This window comes from Solanum tuberosum, unplaced genomic scaffold (assembly GCF_000226075.1).
Source record: "Solanum tuberosum cultivar DM 1-3 516 R44 unplaced genomic scaffold, SolTub_3.0 scf00330, whole genome shotgun sequence".
NCBI lineage: Eukaryota > Viridiplantae > Streptophyta > Magnoliopsida > Solanales > Solanaceae > Solanum > Solanum tuberosum.
The window spans coordinates 593,793-617,135 of NW_006239256.1; the positions used below are offsets into that span (position 1 = coordinate 593,793).

At 35.5% G+C, this 23,343-nt stretch overlaps 2 protein-coding genes across 2 annotated transcripts; both read right to left on the minus strand.

Annotated features, from left to right (window-relative positions):
- Window positions 1-159: 159 nt before the first annotated feature.
- On the minus strand, window positions 160-16,052 carry LOC102604348 (cell division cycle and apoptosis regulator protein 1). The gene is made up of 21 exons (XM_006360802.2): window positions 15,780-16,052; window positions 12,369-12,569; window positions 10,864-11,142; window positions 10,101-10,216; window positions 9,168-9,854; window positions 9,028-9,067; window positions 8,332-8,424; window positions 8,204-8,259; window positions 7,077-7,194; window positions 5,995-6,206; window positions 5,853-5,916; window positions 4,908-5,081; window positions 3,558-3,585; window positions 2,360-3,450; window positions 2,185-2,259; window positions 2,003-2,077; window positions 1,552-1,902; window positions 795-974; window positions 674-715; window positions 525-587; window positions 160-447 (listed from the first exon to the last, which is right to left on the minus strand). The coding sequence occupies exons 1-21, from the start codon at window positions 15,849-15,851 to the stop codon at window positions 361-363; spliced, it is 4,104 nt and encodes a 1,367-aa protein (XP_006360864.1). The 5' UTR covers window positions 15,852-16,052; the 3' UTR covers window positions 160-360.
- A 2,789-nt stretch (window positions 16,053-18,841) lies between these two features.
- On the minus strand, window positions 18,842-22,262 carry LOC102604674 (gibberellin 2-beta-dioxygenase 8-like). The gene is made up of 3 exons (XM_006360803.2): window positions 21,689-22,262; window positions 20,685-21,006; window positions 18,842-19,568 (listed from the first exon to the last, which is right to left on the minus strand). The coding sequence occupies exons 1-3, from the start codon at window positions 22,135-22,137 to the stop codon at window positions 19,338-19,340; spliced, it is 1,002 nt and encodes a 333-aa protein (XP_006360865.1). The 5' UTR covers window positions 22,138-22,262; the 3' UTR covers window positions 18,842-19,337.
- Window positions 22,263-23,343: the final 1,081 nt, after the last annotated feature.

Sequence of the window (23,343 nt, forward strand, 5' to 3'; positions counted from 1 at the left end):
ATAACTTAATAAGAAGGGAAATAAGTTGGAGGGTAATATGTTTAAAGACGAATATCATCGTAGAGACAGACAGATTCTGCAACTTCCACCTGCCTTGTACATTGTCTGGCATAGGCTAGAGAATATAATCGTCATATTGGAGATAGCCATATTGCACACTGAGTAAGAACTGAATGCCCACTATGAAAAATACTTTGCACGAGTATCAACTATTCTGTAATGATTCGGTTTTAGATTATTTAATCACTAGCCAATAATTCAAGTCTATTCTAGGGCATCGTTTGTTCACCATTAAACAATTCATTGAAAAGGCAGCACTGAAATTTGATAATAATCCACTAGCTAATCCTGCAACAAACTTCACAAGTTCATGTCGATCAACTTCTTGTAGAGAATTCGGTCATCTCTCCCGGTGTTGCTCTCTATAAGTGCACTTTGCACAAGTTCCTGGGAGATATGCTTTAATGTCAGCATACATGCAAAGTAACCCATAAAGGTACTAGGGATATACAAAATGAACCAACCTTGACATCTCTGTGAGAAAGGAATTTCCCCAAGTTGTGGAGGATTAATCTCATATCTTCGACCTGAGAAAGCATACATGGTTGAGTTCCCTACACAACAAGAAGAAAGAGAAAGAGAGAGAGGAATAGGACAAGCTTAGTTTGTTTACCCTAACATATCCCGCTCTGTTTCGGTCAAAGAACCTGAAAGCCTGTTCCAAAGCAAGAAGACATCAGATAGAGAACATAAAGAATGAAAAATAGAAACTAAGATAGAAACCAGCAACTTACCTGCAACAGTTCTTTGTTAACCTCACCCAGAGTAGTTCTAGTATTTTTCTCGACCTTTGTTGTCACTTCTTTGCTGCCTGATTCTAGATTTGGCTTTATCTCAGAAGCTCCTTCATCCTTGCCGTTTCCAGACAGTTCACCTCCAGTATCAGCATCAGTTTGCATTTCCTCGGCATTTTCCTACGGTCAGAAACATATGAGATTACAGTAAATACTACATGACATCTAGTCTCTTCATTTCCACACCCTTGTCGCAAAACCAACTTCCCGATCAATGGGTTCAAATTATTGTTTGTCCACCTCAATATGCGGAAACAAACATATACAATTTGTAGTGGCACTACAATTATATTACATAGATCAATGTTTAGCAATGACCTCTTTTATTTCACCGATAAGCTTATAATAATAAAGTTAATATTCACCAATGACAAAAATATACAAGTATCCTTGTGTAGGCAAAAAAACTTCTACATAAACTACACTATCCCAATCCTCTATTGAGTCTTAATTGTACCAGAATATCCAAAATATTCTTGAAAGTAGATGCATGGTAGTGTTTCTTCATATTGCTAATTTAGTCAATGATATAAGACTGATTGAAATATATAAGAAACTAAAAATACCTACTGAAACTTATATTTACCTACAATGTTCTTGCTAAATTAGACCAATAAATAGCAAATTCCAAACATAACTAAGTGCACAGAAAATATAACATAAAAGAAATTTTAAGTGGTAGCAAGAGAGACAGAACCTTTGCCTCCTTAGCCTGGCCATCCTGCGGGCTTGTGTCTTGCATTTCTGACTCCTCCTCTGGATCTTCCTCCGGATCTTCATCCATCTCAGAGTCATCATTTGCATTTTCATCTGGTATCACTGTCTCTTCAGCATTATTTAGCGAAGTAGCCTCTTCCTTGACAGGCAATTTTTCATCTTCTTGATCATGTTTGCCATGTGATTCAGTTTTAGTAGATTTGTCATCCTCCATATGTTCATCTGTCTTCTTTGCACGCTTGGCTGATTTTCCCTCACTTATCTTCTTGGATGATTCTTCTCTCTGTCTTTTCTGCTGGTTTCGCTTGATCAAAAACTTAGAGCGCAATTTCTATTATAGAAGTAACATAATGGACAAGTGTTAGATAAGAACTTGCAACAGAAATACCATTTCACAGGGAACTAAACTGAATAAAATGACTTGCACAAACCTGAAGAAAAGTTAAGAGACGAGAAGCCATGTTATAGTAAAGCATTTCATACAGGGATTCCGCAACAAGTGAAAGCTGCAAAAGAAATAAGCAAAAGGTGATGCAATCCAATTGGATCAAAAGTACGTTAATCAATTTACGGATGATAGACAAGTTTGTGATTTCCAGCAAGAAGGGTATACCTCAAATCTCGACTCTTCAATATCCTTATCAGTATAATCCAACAAAGAATCCAATGAAAGAGACAATGATCGCAACTGTAAGCATAGGAACGCACCAACATAGTTATTTCATGCAAACAGTAGGATAAAACATTTATTCCAACTTGAACAGTCAAGTGATTCTGATTCAACCTACCTTCATATCCTTGCTCCCTTTTGTTTGAAGAAAAAATCCAGGGTGCCGAGGAGGATCTTCACTTCTCTTTTCTTTGATCTCTTTTGTTGATTTGCTCTTCAAAAGGATTTTCTCATCCTGATCCTTCTTTCCTGTTTGTTCTTTGGGGCCTTCCTTTCCTTTAAGCTTTAAAAGGTCATCATTTTGAGAACTCTTATGCTTGTCTGCTTCGGATTCTTTCTTGGACCCAGCAAGATTTAACTCCATGGTCTTTTTTTCTTCTTTAGTTTCTTGCTTCACGTCAGCCATTTTTGATTTTGTTTTAGGGCTAACCTTCTGTTCTTGGTTGACAACACTCACATTCTCTGCAGTTTCTGCATTATTATCACCCACATTTTTCACCTCACTTTCAGCTTGAACTGATTTCTCCTCTTTCACATGGTCTTTGAGACTAGCAACACCAGTGGCTCCATTGTTGGTGTCTGTAGTTGCTGCTTTTCGTTTGGGAACCCTCTTAATTATTTTTCTCTTAACTAATTTCTTCACAACAGCATCCTGCTTGATAGAAGTACTATTACCATCAGTTTTACTATTCCCCTTATCTTCCGAAGATTCCACCTCCTTGACACTTTCCACATCAGGAGGTTTCATCCCATCTTCTTCTGGAGTTTTCACCACAGGAACCTTCTTAACAATTTTCTTCCTTATAAAAGTTTTAACTGGAGGGTTAGCAGATGCTCCAACCTGGGGAGAAGCAATCTCTGTGCCCATATTTCCATCCCCAGTTTCTTTACTATACACCTTCTCATTCACTTTCTCTGTGGTTTCCAAATCTTTCTTATTGGAGATCTTCTGTTTAACAATTCTTTTTATAACTCTCTTCTTAACTGATTTTGCACTACCATCTGTTTCAATAGCAGCTGGATTCGGTTCAGCATTATCATTTCCCACCTTACCAGTTTCAAGAGGTTGTTTACTCTCTCCACCTTTTTTCTTAGACCCTTCTTTATCAGCTATACTCTCTTTCAGTTTGCCATCATTCTCCTTCTTGCTTGCTTCTGCAGACTGTCCAGATGCAGAGTTTCTCTCTGACTTGGGACCCCTCTTAGCATCTGTAAGATGCTGATACTCTTCAGTTATTGAATTCCAAAATGAATAAATGAACCAGAATTGATTCTCAGGTAAAGAAATTGATGCACCAAAATTTCAGATATCTTACCTTTCACGCTTTCCTTCTCACCGGATTTCTAGATCAAACAAATAATTTAACAGGTCAGCAAGCAAAACCATTAATGTACCATCTGAGACTAAAGTAAATGAAAAGGACACATAAAAGTAAACTAGAAACAAAAATGCTACTCTCTGTCCCAAAAGAACTGGATATTGCTATTATAGGAATCAAAGAGTTTATCCTTAGTTTATGATTGTTTTCAACCATATGTGTGTGTGTTTAACTACAAGAAATTGTGATATTTAGTATTTCTATGCAGTTTCAAACTATTTAAACAGTTTTTCAAAAAGAAAATATGACATTAAAATTATGTGTTGAACATGGTGCTCTGACAATGCCATTCTTTTTGGACGAAGTAGAGAGGAAGATGAAGGGAGGAAGTTTTAAAATGGCAAATCAGCACAGAAAGGACATACAAACTTAAGAGTGGGAGAAAATGACTAGTAAAAGAAAGGAGACCCTTTCTCGGTTATCAAAAAAAAGAAAAAGAAAGGAGACCCTTGGTGTAAGAAGCATGAGAGACCAAATAACAGCTCACTGGCCAAATGGCTGTTGAGGTTCAGCAAGGAGGAAAATTTCTCTGTGGATAAAGGTGATACAGAGCAATTGACATTCTGGAATTGAAAACCCCCTACAGCTGCTATATACCTAAGATATGACTACAATCACAAGTCACAACAAGACACAAGTAGGGAAAGGCCAAGAGCAACCACATGTTGGAAAAAGAAACAGAGTTGAGAAATAAAGCATCCCACAAAGTGCAGTGTTTGGTTGGAGGCACATAGTCCTGTCTGACTCAGTACGGCTTACAAAAGTAGAGGTGTATTGCTATTGCGACAGATAACATTAGTGAAGAAAGCCCGCAAAGATGCTAGTTCTCTCTCTCTATCTCTATCTCTCTTTGATAAGGATCCAGGTATTATGCATGTACTTAAATGTATAGTGGATGAGTGGTGCATGCCAGAAACTACAAAAGATTCACTCTTCCAGTGGCACAGAGGAATACCATTCTGAAGCCATTTGGTGGGCAGTTTCGGAGTTAAGAGACACAAAAGGGTCTTTGTTGGAAGGAGAGTTGATGAGGATCAAGTAATTCACTGTCTAGCTCTTTGATGTCAGTTACAGGACATAAATGGAAGAGACAAATTGATAGATCTTCTCAATTCATTAACTCACTTTTTCCTTTTGTAAGGCCCACTAGACTGCACCAGCTTGGTGTCATATAAAGCAATAAATTACCTTTCTTAATAAAACAAATGGAGCATATTCGTCAAAACTTATAGAGAGAATTTTTCATTGAAGGTACAAGAAATGTACTAGCACTTTAAGCAAGCAGACCTCTGTACTCAGAGCAAGTTCCCTTTCTCTCTCAGCAATATCCTTTTTTTTAGTAAACCAGTGCTCACGCCATGATTCTAATGAAGGGAGGCATTCAGACACGTCTGGGACGAAGTAAACAGTGACTTCTTTATGACTGAACCGCCCATCCTTTCCAACTCTTTCATAGTGTATCTGCCAAGCATCAAAAAATAAATTATCTTCAATACTGTAGAAATTTAATAGTGAGCAATTTCTAAGCTTTTGTGATTCAGATCAGATAACTATTTCTTGGCTTGAGTTTGCCACCTACAATTCTTGGAAAATACAAAACATTTTTTTATGCTATGAGCCATCTCAATAGCATGGACCGCAGAAGGGGAAAAGGGAAGCTAATGAACTAAAAATGTAATGAAACTTAAAAGTTGACAAAAAGCTACTACAATATGGTCCAAACTCCTCCAGTGGTTGGGTATAGACAGACAAATGTTGACTTGGACAGAAGAATTAGAGTGGGCACATAACCATGTACGAGGCAATGGAGCAGCTGATGCTATCAATAAAATGACCTTGGCTGACTGTGTCTACTATGTGTGTATTGAGAGGAATAGTTATGTTTTCAAGGCAATGAAAAGCAAATCCCAGAAGGTAAATCAGGAAGATAACCCAAGAGGTAGTGTTCAGAGGATCTCATCACGCATAGTTAACAGGAGTCCCTCTTAAGATTAAATTTTTACCCCTGAGAATAGCTAGGTTGAAAGTTAGGCACAATTTGTAATAGTTGAGAGGTAATATTGTTTTGATGCTTGCTGCATTTGGTGGTTGTACCATCGCATATCCTGTACAGTTCTAATTGCTTTTGGTAAATAAAATCGTTTTACTTGCCAAAAAAAGGGGAGAGTCCTGCTTTAAATATGCAAGGTAGAATAAACTGAGGGCAGAGATACCCCTACAGGCAGATATTACCTCAAGAAAACGGTTCCACTGCTGGCAGTTCTTCAAATTAAGATGAGCTATGTCCTTTGCATGTCTAATAGCAAGAGTTTTATCAGTAGGGTTAGTGAAAAAAAACATAAATCACAATAGTAGAGGAATGTGATTAACAAACCTAAGAGCTGTCTGAATCAAAGCGGAGTCATCACATGATGGATCACCACCATCAACACTATCCCACTGCCCCCCTACAGTCATCAAAGAATTTTCCAGCTTAAGAACCGCAAACCTAAGCATATTGCACATGTGAGGTATTCGGTCATCATAGTTTCGATCGGATGACAACTCTTCCAGAGAATTTCTGCTGAGCCCACTCATCAAAATCATCTATATATCAGAAAATAAAAATGACAACCATTAGAAATATTTTAGCACAATGTAGAGACAGTGCATTGGGATAAGAAGGTACATATCATGACGGAAGAAACACCATTGCATAAATACTGTGCTTCCACTATAACATTAGAAAATACAAAACCAACTTGCTAGTCATCTTTGAACATATAGCATATAGAAGATAGAAGGCAGCAATGGAAAAGAAAATCAGTGCAAGGGTTCTAATTTCATGAGGTCTATGCTTTGCAATCTAATCAAGTTGGACAAAGTCTGTTCAGGAGCATTAATACTGGCAACAATAAGGAGCAAAGGAAAATTTGAACTATTGCAATTATCACCTATATTAGTAGTTATAAAGACCAAATGCAATTATCACATCTTTCTTCCTCTTAAAAATCCACAATTAAGACAACCAATTTACTCTCAAAGATGCCCAAAACTCAGGAGTACAGACATTATCACATCTTTCATCCTCTTAAAAATCCACAATTAAGACAACCAATTTACTCTCAAAGATGCCCAAAACTCAGGAGTACAGACGGTTAATTGTTATATAACAACCATGAACCAGAAACACTCACCACTTCAGTTATGATTCTCTTCAGCGAAGTTCTAAAACAAAAGCAAGAAAAGAGGACACCTATTCTCTGATGATAAAATTAACAAACTTCAGTGTTATTGACATTGAAATCCCAGAACAGTACCCCACCATTAACTTCTACTGGTTCTTATATGAGTTATATCTGACCACCACTTATAATATCATGATAGCATCTCAAACAAATGCTAACTTAAGAATTCTCAGAGGCAAGGAAGAGGAAAGGACAGGTTCTAAAGCAATTTGTATATCTTCATAAAAACCTTAGCATTCCATATAGTCATCCCAGGTTCTGATTTTTCAGGTTCACCAGCAGATGGTTTCGATGATAGCCGTTTCAGCGCTGTTGCAGCCTCTCCTTCAACAAAATCATGCTCAAAACTGTTCCATCATGAAAAGGGTGATAGTGTCATACCAGCGATCATCTTACAGATTTCAAAGAATCAAAACTGCATATCTACCAATTAATTTTTTGAGAAAGCAAAACAGCATGCCTACTAGGGACGGCAATGGGGCAGTGCGGGGTGGTTTTAAGGTTGTGCAGGGCGGGGGCAGATGCGGGGCGGGTTGAAGTAATTCTTTTTGAAACTAATGCGGGGCAGGGCAGGGCAGGGCGAGTTGCGGGTCTATGCAGTTTTATGTGGGTTCAAACTTAATTTTAATTTTTTACAAGTTATAAGAGTGATTGAGCACCCATCACGAGTAAGAATACACAAATCTCATGACAAATTCATTAGTAGTTTTTATTCAAACTAATATCAATTGAAAGCTTCTTTAAAGTTATTAAGATATTCAAGATAGTGAATGAAAATGGTTCAATCAAAACTAATACAGTTTCTTACATGCTTCCCAGTTGACCTCAAAAATAATTTTTTGAGTCATTATCTATTAAATTAATATAACTAAATAAGAAAATGAATTTATTTTTATGAATTTTATTTTTAGTATCAAACTTAATTAACAAGGAAAATATTGAAAACAAATTATGTGGGGCAGGTTCATGCGAGGCGGGGCAGAGTGGAGTGGGTTGAAAATGAAAAAAAATTGTTATGCAGGGCAGGGAGGGTTAAGAGTTTTTCCGGGTTAAGCTCAACCCACCCCGCACCGCCCATTGTCATCTCTAATATCTACCTAATATTTTTTTGAGAAAGAAAAACTCCATATCTACATAATAATTAATTACACCAGATTAAGTGTGGGTGGGGGTAGAGAAAGCATCTGTTAGAGCTGTGGCTCCAAAGGAATAGATCATTTCAAAAATCATTGAGAGACTTAATATTCTTTTGAAAATCAGATGTTCCAATACCAAATAGAATGCTATAGTGCAAAATAACAGAAATAGAATATGAAATAAATAAACATAAAAGGGAAGGGTATCACGACTTGTTACCTGACAGGAGTATGAAAAGAAAGCTTAAGATTCCCTTTTGGCCAATTTACAACTACCTACAGCCAAAAAAAAGGTGATGTCACGTGATATTGTCACATAAAATTAGCTGAATGAAAGACAAGGCTAACCTTTGAGCATTCTGGAGATATGAAAAGCCTAGGATACCGCCTATCCAGTGAGAGATAATCCCTCTCAATTTCAACCAAACTGGATGAATAAACCTGCAAAAACAACAATAAATGCATAAGAATGGTAATCATTAGATATCCCTGTTGAATAATTGAAGCAGTCTTTCAAGTCCCAAAATTCAACCATTCAAATAAAGGCAGCTTAAAAATTATTAAAAAAGAGAGACAACTATCATCCCAAAAAGATAACGATGACAAGTTCTGATGGTACAGAAAAGGATCAACAGTCTCCAGGATTCAAGGAAGGAACAGAGAGAACAGAACACAACAATTCTTTGCAGAAACTACATGTCTTGAGCATCATGGACAGCAGCATCCGGAGGGAAAGATGGAAGAGAGCATAGGAGACCAGCAAGAAGATAAAGGAAAAGGAGGGACAAAATATCTGACACTGACGATGGCTCAAAATAAGAGCTTGTTGCAAGACATGATAATTGAAAAAGCAATAGCCCAATTGTGTTGGATAGGGAACAAGGATTTTTTTAGAAATGAGTAACTTGATTAGTCTCTGTCCATGAAATATGGTTATCAAGAAGTTTGAAGTACTAAGAGGTCCTCACAACACTTCATTCCCACATGGAAAGCAGAACCACGTAGAGGGATAATAACGATTCAAGCACTAAGCTCTTGTTTTACCTTGCAGAAATACTCTCTCCTTTTAACAGGTGAATGACGCCTTCAGCATGACAGAACACCAAGTTAGTTACAAATGCTGCAATATATAGCAGCTGCTAAACACACACAACCATAGAAGGACAAAACCAAATAAAATCCACCTATTCAAAGCTTCAGGACGTGGAGATTCTCGTCGTGTAGATCTACTGTCCTTGGTTAAAGAGGGACCTCGTCGGTCCCTGGAACTCCTGGGAGGTGTTCGGTCATGCTTTATTTCAGCTCCACGTTTGGGCTCATGATCTTTCTCCTTCTCCTTACGTTCACGATCACGCTCTCTTTGTCGCTGTCGTTCTCGTTCCCTATCTCGTTCTCGCTCTCGTTCTCGTTCCCGCTCCCGTTCCCTTTCTCGATCTTTCGCCCTTTCTCGATCTTTCGCTCGCTCGCGTGAAGAGTGTCGATCTTTCTCCCTTCGTTCAAGCTCCCGAGAGTAGACAACCCTGTCATCCTTATAATCATCTAACCTTGAGTGACCAGCACGTGCCAACACACTGCTAGGATAGTCAGAGTCAACGGAAGTTGCATGAAGTCCCTTCCCTATCCCATAGTCTCTACCTGGAGGCAGGCTCACTCCATAACCAGGATTCGTAGAACTTTGAACATACATGACATCCTCAACAGCTCTTTGCGGTGCGGCTCCTAGGATAGAAGGAGCATGTTGCCCAGGAAGTAATGATCCAGGTAACGTTGATAAAGTGCGAGGATCCGAGTCGATTCTGCTACTATAAGATATGGGATCTTGGGCTGCAAGACGAACAGCAGCACTCCTTGCTGCAAGATATTCAGCTTGTCTGCCAGAAATTTGTTGCTACTTAGTGCAATAGGACATATAGCTCCATGTAAGAAGTTGGGCACAGGATGTGTACAGATATAAGCTATCACTCACAGGATGTATATCACTCCTATTTACATGTTAGAGCCAGGTATAGATACTGATAATGTAAGGGAGAATACAATTAAACACAACCAATCATGTGGTTCTAAAGAGCATTTTTCTATTACATCACACAATTTTGAGATAGAACTAGAGTACATACCTAGATCCTCCATCAATGGATGCAGATTGCAATGCCTGAGACTTCAGCATTTGCTCTTGTCGCATTTTCTCTTGTCGTAATATAGATGCATGATCCATATGCTCATATCTTTCAGCCTAACAATGGGGGAAAACATAGAAGACATTAAGAAAAAGGTCACATAGAAAGTAATAAATTATTTAGCCGGGACACAGACAAGTACTAAACAACGACAAGAAGCAGTATTTACTCAACATGTTTTCCTCTTCAAACCTCCAAAACATTCAACCTCATTATACAAACTGGAAATTTTTACTGAAAGTTTCAAACAAAACCAATTATTACATTGTATTAGTATTACTACTCCTATATTTACCATCCTAAAATAAACTACCCACTTCTATGATTCCATTCACTCCACATATTATTACACTCAAAACCCCTTTTTTTCCCATTCCATTCTAAAGGGGCTATCTTGTCTAGGATGGACTATGAACTTCTCTCTTATCCAGCTCCTTTGTATTCTGGTTTAGTTAATCTCCACGGAATTGTAACAGGTAGAAGTTTGGGTAACTCAAACTTCCCAATGCTCATTCAGAATTTCTATTTTTTTAAAAAATTGGTAATTATTGTATATATTTATACAAGGGAACAATCACAATCCATATTATGACCATCAATGGTATTGCGATCTCATGTGCAGGTGCTCATGGTGTGTCCAGGGTGATGGTAACAGTCAAAAGAGTTCCTGAAAAAGGTAGAAGGCCAAGTGTAAAAACCACACCTGATGCTTATTACCAAAAGAAATTGAATCAGAATATCGACTGGGTTGTTCACTTGTCAGATCTCTCCCCACATAAGAGTTGTGCCGTTCACCATATCGTCTATCAAGGGTTGGATAATCAGAAACCCTATCAGTGTATTGCTGTTCAGCTTTATGACCATATCCATGGCTGGATGATGAAACGTAGTCACCTGCCGTGAACTTTGGCGAATCCACACCAAAGCCGCTACGACTTTCCAAAGCTGATGATCCAGATCCTTTTCCACCAATTGTGGGCATCTGCATATGAAAGAGATGTAGAGAGACAAGCTTTTATACTCATGATCAGAAAATTAAACAGTTGATAATGCAAAAGGCTTAACTGAAACACACAAAAAGTGACACACACAATGCAAGCATTAATAAATTAAACGTGGTAGAAGTTTTATAGACCCAATCCTTGAAATTGGTGGAAAAGGAAGAAAGCACACTTAAGAAAATTTTGTTGAATATCCCACTTGTGAAACAAGTCCATGAGATGGTCAAATCTATGGACAGTGCAACACAGGGTATACCAAAAGCAGTATGCGCATGCAACGATTTGTTTACAGATACACACATCTACAGACATGCAAGGCATGCACTGGCTAGTGGTGAACAATGAGGATTTTTTTGGCAACAGCCATGCAAAGAAAGAAGCTACATGCTCAAGGGTGAGATTATCTTCCAAATGGTTTAACTCTAAAATGCAACACAGCAATATTGCAGAGCAAAATATCACATTTCTTGGCATGCCAACTGGTAAAACCTTAAACATCAACATCCAATTGTGTGAAAAAGACAAAAAAATTCACCTACTCTAACAGCACAACAGCTTTACCACTACTGTGAGCATTTGCAAATATACCATCTATCCAATTACACTATCAGAAATGCAAACAGAAACAATCGACATATTAAACTCGTTCAAACAACAAAACAAGGAACCAGATAAAATTCACACAGGTTAAAGTTTGGATTAATTGAGTACTATGAGCAGGTCTTTCCTCTCTCATGATGGTAGAAGAATTATATTTTGCCTGGCCAAGCTTCACTAAAAGTACCTTTTTAAAAAAAAAATGCTTTTTCAAAGTTGAGGTGTTTGGTCAAAGTCTGAGCAACATAGCTTAGAAGCACATTTTAAAGGAGTAGACCAAACATATGTTACCATCTCAAAAAAAAAAAAATTGGACCAAACATTAATTGTTGCTCAAAAGTGCTTTTCAGATTGCTTAGTCAAGAACAAACTGTTTCTCATCAAAAGTACTTTTGAAAAGCACTTCTCAAAATAAGCTAATTTTAAAAGCTTGGGCAAACAAGCTATTAGACTCACACCAAGTCCACATCACAAGAAATACAAGGTCATCCTCCAAATATAACACCAGAATTTGTACCGCTTATGGAAATATTTCATTCTTTAGACAGTTTCGGCAATAGATAACATACCATACAAATAGAATATATACAGTGCGGAAGAATCTGCTGACCTGCTGAGCAGTTGAACCATACACAGAGCTATATTGCCCACCATAATTAGGCGCTGTTGATGGATGATGACTGTGAGTTGTGTAAGGATTCATTTCTGCATCTTGGGGGGTGCCTAACATCGAAGAATGTCGTGAACCTGTAGGTAGCTGAGAGGACCTCTCAGGCCCTCCGGCAGAACTCTCGGAGTAACCATGTCCCAACTAGATGAACAGAGAAAGTGATACAAAATTACAAGCATGAACATAGTACCGAAAACTATACAATAGAAGAGTTTTGTCATTCATAAATGTTTATCAAGAGCTACTTTAGAATGAATTTATGCAACTGTGGTATATGGAAAAAGCTATCCATGAATAAAAGCTAGTTCAGAACACAATGGACTACAGCTGAGAATCCTTATTATTGTCAGCACCTGATCTGCAAGTCGAAAAATTTGACCAACTACAATCTGACTCTCATGATCACTATTTACACACTCAATACTCCTGCCTATCTCATTTCTCATTTGATATACGACAATATCATTGTTTCAAAAATCACTTAGTTTTTACTGTTACAGTCTCAACTAAATACAGTCATGGAGCCACCTATATTTGTACTTTTGCATTGTTCGTTCAGAGTTTGTCCAAGGCAATGAACAATTGCTCCGGCATTAGCATTTTACAATTACAAACTCTTTGTCATTAATAGGTTGGATAGCATCAGGAGAAAGTTTTTGTGGCAAGGAAACAAGGAAAGGAAGGGGTACCACTTAGTCAAATGGAAAAAAGTGATCAATGACGAGTTGAAGGTTTAGGGATCAAGAACCTTAAGAATCAAAGCAATGCATTGAGAATGAAGTGGCTTTGGAGGTATTCCAACGATGATCAGAATTTATGGGGCTCAGTCATAAAAGCAAAATATGAAGAAAGTGACAATTGGATGACAAAGGAAGTTACCACTCCCTATGGTGTTAGTTTATGGAAATCCATCCGATCACTATGGGATGAATTCAAACAAAACACCAAGATTAAAGTGGTAGATGGTGCTAAAACTAGATTCTGGAAGGAGGATTGGCATGAAGCAGGAAATCTGGAGACACTTTTCCCGGACATACATACTCTGGTTCTTCAGCAACAAAATACAATAGCTGAACTATGGACACCTCATGGGTGGAATATTATATTTAGAAGGCACCTCAATGATTGGGAAATTCCAAGAGTTACAGAATTCTTCAGCGTCATTGAACAATTTAGTGGCTTGGAGACAGGGAAAGACAGATTGCAGTGGTTGGGGAACAGTACTGGGACTTTTAAAGTAAGTGCAGCATATAGGAAGTTGAACCACCCAATTATGCAGGCATCCAAATGGCCCTGGAAACACATTTGGAAGGCCAAGATCCCACACAAAGTGGCCTGTTTTGTGTGGTTACTGGCTAAGGAAGTGGTGTTGACACAGGAGAATTTGATGAAGAGGGGGATTACACTGTGTTCAAGATGTTTTTTTTGTGGGGAAACTGCAGAAACAGTCTATCACGTGTTCATCCAGTGACTGGCGGTCATTGAACAATTTAGTGGCTTGGAGACAGGGAAAGACAGATTGCAGTAGTTGGGGAACAGTACTGGAACTTTTAAAGTAAGTACAGCATATAGGAAGTTGAACCACCCAATTATGCAGGCATCCAAATGGCCCTGAAAACACATTTGGAAGGCCAAGATCCCACACAAAGTGGCCTGTTTTGTGTGGTTGCTGGCTAAGGAAGTTGTGTTGACACGGGAGAATTGGATGAAGAGGGGTATTACACTGTGTTCAAGATGTTTTTTTTGTGGGGAAACTGCAGAAACAGTCTATCACGTGTTCATCCAGTGACTGGCGAATTGTGGAGTCTATTCCTAAGGCTCAAAAACATCTCATGGGTCATGCCTGGTAGAATTGGAGAGGCCTTGTACAGTTGGGAAGAAGCAGGATTACAAGCAGAGAACAAAAGCAACTGGAGAATCATTCCTGCTACTATTTGGTGGACCGTCTGGAAAGAGAGAAATCTAGTTTTTGAGAATAGGGAGAGTAATATGCAGCAAGTAAAATTGAATTGTATTCTAACTTTGTGTTTTTGATGTAATCAGATCTACTCTAATGACACTGTCTCTATCATTGATTGTTTTAGACTCATTATAGGGATAGGACAGTGCCTTCAGAGTTCATTATGTAAATATGGTTTTCAGTACAACCCATGCACTAATTTAAAGAAATAGAAACAGTTACCAATCTCAAAAAAATTACAAATTCAATGCTGATATAGCAAAGGAAATAACACAGCAAAATGAAAGGATCCATAGAGCAGGAGCGGACAGTGTCGAGAATGGGTTCCCAGGAATGTGTAGCTTTTACCCGGTCCTTGTATTTATATTGAGAAATTCATTAAAGCTTGTAGTAAATTTAGATGGTTTTTGCTGTTTCCTTATCCGAAATGCTTTAAAATGTGTTTCATCGAGCCGAGGGTCTACCGGAAACAACTTCTCTACTTCCAGGGTAGGGGTAAGGTCTGTGTACAGTTTGTGGGATTACACTAGGTTTGTTGTTGTTGTATTAAATTTAGACAGAACCCAATACCAAGAAGGTTGTTGGTTCCGAACATACTTCCAGACCATTGTTGGATTCTAGCTATTGTTTAAAATTCAATTTTTGCATTTAAATAGGTTGAAATTGTGAAGTGAAAGTCGGTATAATCACGAATTTTTTCAAGGCTCAAGCCACTTCAGATTCATCTTCTAGTTCTCCTTCACTAAGCTCGCCTTCATGTCCAGAAATATTTAGAATTCTAATGGTAAAGTTTATATCAATATTATGTTTGAGTAGTTGGTTACCTTTTAAATATTACATATATATTGAATATGAGTACCCGTTTCTTTGTACTATAATTATTTTTATTGTATGCTAATTTGAGATTACTGAAGTTCGTGATTAACTCAACTAACGGGGATTAAATTTTAATTATTGTTTTTTTAGTGTGTACATATATGACACTTAAGTCTAACTCAACCCTAAAAACAAGCTCGTGAGTGGAACATCATCCAAGTCCATATAAGCAAATCACTCGTCAATTCTCCAACCAATGTGGAACTCTAACACACTTAACACCCCTTACCGCCCGGACCCCAAACAGAAATGAACCTGACTATGATACCACGCAAACATATGGCACCTAAACTTAACCTTAAAAATTAGTATACACAAGTGTGAGATTAAGATAACATACAATTCAACTTTGACAAACTCAAATCGGCATTTTTAAATTAAGGAGGATTAAAATGAGTTCTCACTTCTCATAACTAAATTGATTGAATAAATTTCAATTGCAACACCACACTAATTACACAACAACAACAACAAAAGTAACACATAACAAAACAAAGAAAAAACAAAATACTCACATTTTGGCCGTAGCTTGGTTGCGAAGAGTAGGATTGTTGGCCATACACATTACTTCCTCGAGAAGGATACATCTTCGACCACCAAAAACCCTAACAACTAAAATGAAACAAACTGATACAGCTATCTAAAGACTCGCAACATCAAATAACTGAGCTATTTTTCTTTCTTCTAGTGCCGGCGAATTAGAAGAAGAAGGACGCCGCTGAGTTACGGCGGAGCTGCGGCGGAAATTAAGGGTTTTCTTTTTTAACTGTAAATGTAAAAGATTGGGGAAAATAGCCCTACTGATATTTATTTGTCAGAAAAAAAAAAAATATATTTGGTAATTTGCTGCTTCGCGGGTGCCAGGAAATATTTGCACCCGGATGATCTGGCCGTATATCATGTTGACCTTTTATACACTTTAGTGACGGACAATTTGTTGACTTGAGAACCACGGTGTAATAGTAAACATGAATGACAATAATATGTTTGAGTACTATTTAATTATCTGGTGAACATCTCGATTTCATGTAAAGAAAATAATGACCATAACGAAAAAATGATTATTTTAATTCGTGCATTCAGATTTTATTTTAATTTTAATATATATATCTTTTTAGCGTATTTCAATCTTTGTTTCTATTAAAGACTTAAGGCAAAGGGACCGGTCATCTCCTATCTTATTTCTATCATTATGGAGTATCTAAGTAGCGGCTTCGATGGTCTGAGCAAGGACCGAACCTTTCAGCACCATCAAAGATGTTCAAAGTTGGGAATTATCCATATTAGCTTTGTTAATAATATTTTACAATTTTAAAAAAGTGACTTATTCTCTGTGATGAAATTACATAAGCATTTTGAGGATTTTTCTAAAGCCTCAGGATTATAAACTAGTTTGGGGAAAAGTTTTGTATATTAGAAAATGGTTCATATTGAAAAAGAACATACTGAAGCAATCATGATTCACGCTCTTCCTTACAATACCTTGGCATATCATTGTCAATTAGGAAAATATCTTTCATTCATTGGAAGCCACTTATTAATAAGATTATAGCAAAAATGTCTTTATGGACAACCAAGAAACTATCTTATATAGACAAGGTATATATGATTCTAACTGTCATCTTTGATATACAATCCTATTGGGCTCAACTTTTCATACTTCCTAGCAAGATCATCAAATTGGTAGATGGATACTGTATGAGCTATATATGGTTAGACTAGAGTATGTACTCTAAATCTATTGGTGATCTAAATGTAACTAATCTACAACAATGAAATAGATATGCTCTTGCAAAATGTGCTGGAACTTAACACACAAACAAAACAAGTTGTGGATTAGGTGGATACATACTTACTATACTAAAGGCAGATTGGTACAAGATATAGAAATTCTCAATCAAGCATGTTGAATGGTAGGAAAAAATCTTAAAGTTAGGGACAACATTGCTATGTGACAGAATCAATTAAGAATCGGGTATCCAGCGATTCGACAACTTTACCTCCTCAATATGGGTGACCAACCTAGAGTACTATAAAAGCCTCTCATCTTTCATAATTGTGCACTTCCAGAAGTCATATTTACAATATGTCGATGTTACATAGAAGAACGATGATTGTGGATAGATTGAGAAGATGGGGGATTGCAATTAGTGGAACCTAAATGTGTGATGTGCAAAGGAAATGATGAAACTAGAGAGCACATCTTTTTAGACTACCACTATACACAAATTATTCGATTTAGAATAATGACGGGTTGCAAATGCAAGTGGACAGATTGAGAACAACACCTTGATTGGCTATTCTGAATGTCAGAGGCAAATCACAACATGATTCAATCTTTAGATTGGTATACACTAAAGTAGGTCATGTTATTTGGATCGAAAGGAATGGAAGAATCTTTGAGAAAAGGTTTAAGGATAAGAATAGAATCACTAAAAAAATTGCCTACACATATAACATATGAGCTAGTGTTGTACTCAGAACGTTGTTACAAAACTACCAATTCTATATATATATATATATTACTGCTTTGAGCAATGTATAGGTAGCTTTAATTTTCTTCACATATAAGATAGTCAGTTGTGTGAACTAAACTATAACTTTTTAAAAATTGCTTGGTCATTAATGTATACATGATTAGTTACAAAAAAAGACAATAGAAGATATATTTATACGAGAAATTATTCAATAAGTATTATTTTTAACACATCAAAACAAACATTATATAAAATAATTTGAAAAACTAATACAAACATGATTAATAACAACAATACTAAAACGTCATATTCATTGGTAGTCTTACTAACTTTGCCAAAAAAATCCCTAAGTAAACAAGGACTAATTGATTTAATTACACTGACGGATCAATCGAACCCACATAATGCCCTCCGGTGAAAACCAGTCGGCGACTCTATGTTAACCCTTCCTCCCATCGAATGAAACCATCGTCAATTTACTTCACATCGCATGTACTCTCTACCTTCGATTGTTTAATTAATTATGTTCATTATTCATATCTGAATTGAGTGATCAAACTGTGAATTCACCAATTAATTGCGAATATCATGATTTCTAGTTAGTCACTACAGTGCTTTGCGAAATTGTGCGAGCAAATTTTAGTGTATATAGTTGTGTATTTTTTTTTTGTCAACTATACCAAGATGTTATGTCAGAGTAAGCAACCATATCAAAAGGGCATAATACATAAATATACTCTCTAACTTGGCCTCAACAGATAAGTAAGCACTTCAATTTTGAAGAGTACACATCTAGACACCTCAACTCGGTCTCAACTGAAAACTTAACACTCTAACTCGTCTTCTATTGCGTCTCGTGAACACCATGTGCTGACATAACACAAAAAAATTGAAGCTAGATGATCATTTTGTAAATTGGAGTGTTCGATTGACACAACGAAGATGAATTGAGGTGTCTAGATGTGCATATTCAAAGTTAGAGTGTTCATTTGCCAGCTAAAACCAAATTTGAGTGAATGTATATGTATTGTGCCTATCAAAAATATACATGATGTAGTGATTCTAGGAATCTAAATAACATAGTGAAAGATTAAGAACAATTTAAATGACAAAACTTAACTCATAGCTTCATTCATCAAATTGAAAACAATAATATTAATCAACATACAATAGTAATCTTTACTCCCTCTCTACGTGCTCGCGCTTGTGACATTATGTCTCTATTCCCCTTTCCCTCCCAAATAAAAAAGAAGTAAACAAAGAGTACATTCCTCCCCTCTACTTTACTTTTAGAATTATATAAGATGAATAAATCTAATATATATAAGAATGAAATAGAGCAAAATATTTTTTTTTATCAACTCCCTCAAATTTGAGGTCTCCTTCCGGGATCGAGGACCAATGAGTATTTTGAAATTCGTATTTCATGAAAGAAATCATATTCTTAGACCTTAGTAAGATGTTAATATATTGTATTCATTATCAGAAAACCACTAATTTTCGATGGAATCCATTGAGATTTGATTTGTCACTAAAGTTTTCGAAAATTAGTGATTTTCTGGTAGTGATTTTTTTGGTTGTTGTATGTAGTAAATATTATTGAAGAAACCTTGAGAGGCCTACTTTGTGACCAATCAATTTGACATCTTGTTGAATTTGATATCTATATTCACCAAAAGTGAATTTCTTATAGATAGAGGGTTCTTTGCAGCTTCCAATTATAGAATCATAAGAAGGGCAAAGAAAATAAGCTATTGAGAACCTCTCCTTCTTTCCATTTGCCATCACTTTGTGTTCCACACTTTTGTACACATCATTGCTCCAAGCCTGCATTTATTTTAACATAGTAATTAGAGCGTGTTTGAACATAAAAATTGAAATTCGTAGAACGTGAGAAATATGTGATTAATCTTTTATTTTCGAAAGAAATGAAAGGATTTCTTGAAAAATGTACAAAATCCATTCATTCTTTCTACCTCATAGATGTTAGAACTTCATTTGGGTTTTGAATCCTATTACATCAACTGATTCATCTTAGAAAAAAAACATATATAGACTTCTCAAGATAAATATAAAAATTATTCTTTTAATAACGGTGACATCTGAACTAGCTTAGCACTATTATACCAATAAAATGTAAAAACTTGTCAATGGCTTAGGGGATTTTCTGGATAAAACTTACCCGCACCGGGTGTATACACCAAGCCAATACATACATGCCATGTATTTAAATTTATAGTTCATTTTACTTAATCATAATTAATTAACATGTGTTTTACTTCATTAAATCACGTAATAATGAAAATTGCATTAGTTTGGTATATACACCTGATGCGGGTAAGTTTTTTCCAAATTATCTACCGATCAAAGAAAAAATGAGTCTATGTTATTTTTAACGACAGAGAAGGAAATGGCCTTGTTGGGTACAATACTTGCCAAAATTTATTTATTTAATTAGTTCATAGTAAAAAATAAATAAATAATAATAAACACATACTTAGATCTTTTTTTTTTTTTGGCTTAAATTATTTAAATGATGACAAGACCATGAGCAATTGGAGACAAAAAATTGGTGAAAAGAAATTGGAATTTTGGACATTGGTTTCACCATTTCTTGACCAATCAAAGACAATTATAAAGTAATTGCACTTTTGATTATTTTATACTAAATAATGACATAGTTCTCAAATATAAAAGTTTTATAATTTATAAACAATTGAATTGATATACAAAATCAATCCAAAAATGATTAACAATTTCCAAAAAAATAAAAATAAAATTGATAACAAAATAAAAGTGAAAAAATATATGTTGCAATTGGACTCTTCAAATAGATTGTCGCACCAATGTCAAATCCTACAAAAACATACTATTGTTGAAAAAAATGATATTTTTTTAAAGAGCATAAGCAGCAAAAACAGAGTACGTAGTAAAAGAATGTACCTGGAAAAGATCTCCAATGTTAACAATAAGTGCATTTTGATTAGGCTTGACAGCAACCCATTTGGAATCTTTCATTAATTGAAGTCCACCAACTTCATCTTGATGAAGTATAGTTAAGAAATCACTATCTGTATGTGGCACTAATCCAAATATTTCTTGTGATATTTGACATGATGGATAGTGATTTAATCTAAGAAAACATGAATTCTCATTGAAAATTTCTCCAATTTCACTATCTTTATGGTCTAATTTCCTCACAAGAACACTAGCGAGTGATTTGGCTAAATCTTGCATTGAAGTTGCATATTCCACCATCACTTCCCTATTACAAAAAAGAGTTTGAATTTAAGTTATGTATATTGATAAATAAACTATCATAAAATCGTTATATTTCAATAGACGTTCTGTCGAAATTTGGCTTATCGGTTAGGGAAAGCCATTGAAAATGTTACTGACAAAACAACAATTCTCGATAGATCTAATTCAAAATTTCACTTAGAAAATTAGTGATATTTTCTTGTGATATCTCACTTAGAATTTTGGCGAGTAACTTCGAACCTAATTATGATAATATGAGTTTAATTTACAACTTATTATAAGTACATATTTAGTGAATTTGTCAATACAAATATACATTTTGAACTAAAGTTATTGAGTTTTGTTGTATAATTGTGTATCAATTCTAATTTTAACTCGCCTACTTTATTCTTAATTCTGAATTCGCCTTCATACATGCATTTCTTTTTCAGAATTAATTATCTATTTAATTAGGTTGTATACACCTTTTTATATAAAAGAAAGTAAATTAACATCATTAATAAAGTCATCTTTACCTATTATACCAGATAATATATAAATTGTCTTAGTTATTAAGATTGCATATCTCATATTTTTAGGAGGTAAATACCCTATAGATATCCTTTGGATAACCTGACACTGCTATTTTTTTATATATATTAACAAGTGTATATATGTAACTTAAACTATATATAATTGTATAGTACCTTAAAGTTGTGAACTCTCCATAAGAAGCAGCTTCTGAAATTTTTGTCAAAGGAATATGAAAAGCTTCTGACCAATTAAATTGTTTTGGACAAGTAGCTGTTGAATTTCCCCATCTATATGAATTATTTAATAATCCACAAGTAGCTTTCATTTCAAATGGTGCCTTAAACAATTTCATTTGTTCCTTTCTCATTTTTCTTAGTAAATCAAGGCTCACACCATGGTTCACAACTTGAAAAAAACCCCATTCAGAAGAAGCCTTGGCTATCGCGTTTTCACATCTAACCATTTCTCTCTCATCTCCACTTTTTAGACCGTTCAGGTCTATCATCGGAAGTTCCAACTCTTCCATCATGAGTACATCATTAGAGCGGTCGCAATTACTCTGTAATCGCGAAAGCTTGGAGTAGTCATGTAGGAGAGGAGGATTCCAAGACTCTATCATCATATTGTGATCAAATTAAGCAAGAAAATATGAGAAATGAAGAAGAGTTTGGGACAAAGAGTATATACATGAGGTATTTATATGGTTTTAAGTATAGAGTGGGGAGGAAAAAGGAAGGAAAGTGTGGAAAGTGACAAAATAACACCATGTGGGGGGGAAAACAAGAGGAAATTAAACCCTTTTAATTCATGACAATTGTCACAATAAGAATGCATCTCCAATTTTCTAATGCATGACAATTGTCAATGACAATGAATCTTCTTGAAATGGGCCTTTTTCTTTTTATATATACTCCCTCCGTCCACAATTGTTTGTCAGGGTAAGGTCATGCACACCCTTCAAGGAAAATTTAATAGAAGGTGTAATTTGACTAATATAACCCTATTATATCAAGAATATCAAAAGTCTACATAATTTTTCAATTGAACTACACTATCATTAAGGGCAGAATTGGAAAAGGGTGATTAATTGTTTCTTGATTGTTTAAATTGACAATTAATCTTGGACATCTATTTTTAGTATACCTACCAAATAATTGTGGACGGAGGAAGTATAATATAGCTATGTTTTTTGATGTTCAATCTGATTACGTGCATCTTGATTAATTTCACAATATTTTTTATAGTTTCACCATCAGCACAAGTACATGTTGACTACTTGTTCACTAATAAATATGAAGAATTCATCTAGTGTTTTTCTTTTATTTGGGATTTAAATGAAATTGGACTTTTTTTTTTTTTTTTTTTTATCATATATGACTAATTATAATAAACCTTCACAAACCATTTTTTAAATTATTATTTTTACTTTGAGACACTTTTTGTGCAGATTATTGGAGAGGAATTTTACAGAAGAATTAGTATTTTCTCTACGGGGGGAAAGACGAAAAAGTAAAGTGTCAGATTCAAAGAATTTTAATATTCATCCTAGTAGATCTCAAAAATTAATCTTTCGAGCTATCGTCATCATTGAGTTTTAAAGTGTGCATACATGTCATGTAAATTTGCGTTATATCATATAAACTTTGCACTTCTTTCTTTTATTCAATGTGAAATTCGATTAAGATATCATACACACCCCTTTCTTCATAAGATTTTCAATTTAGAAGTATGTTGGCAATTTTTTTACCAATCCTTAGCAACTTGACATGTGTTATAGATGTTACACATATGCTGATCTGATCTGTAGATTAATTTAAATTCATAACAA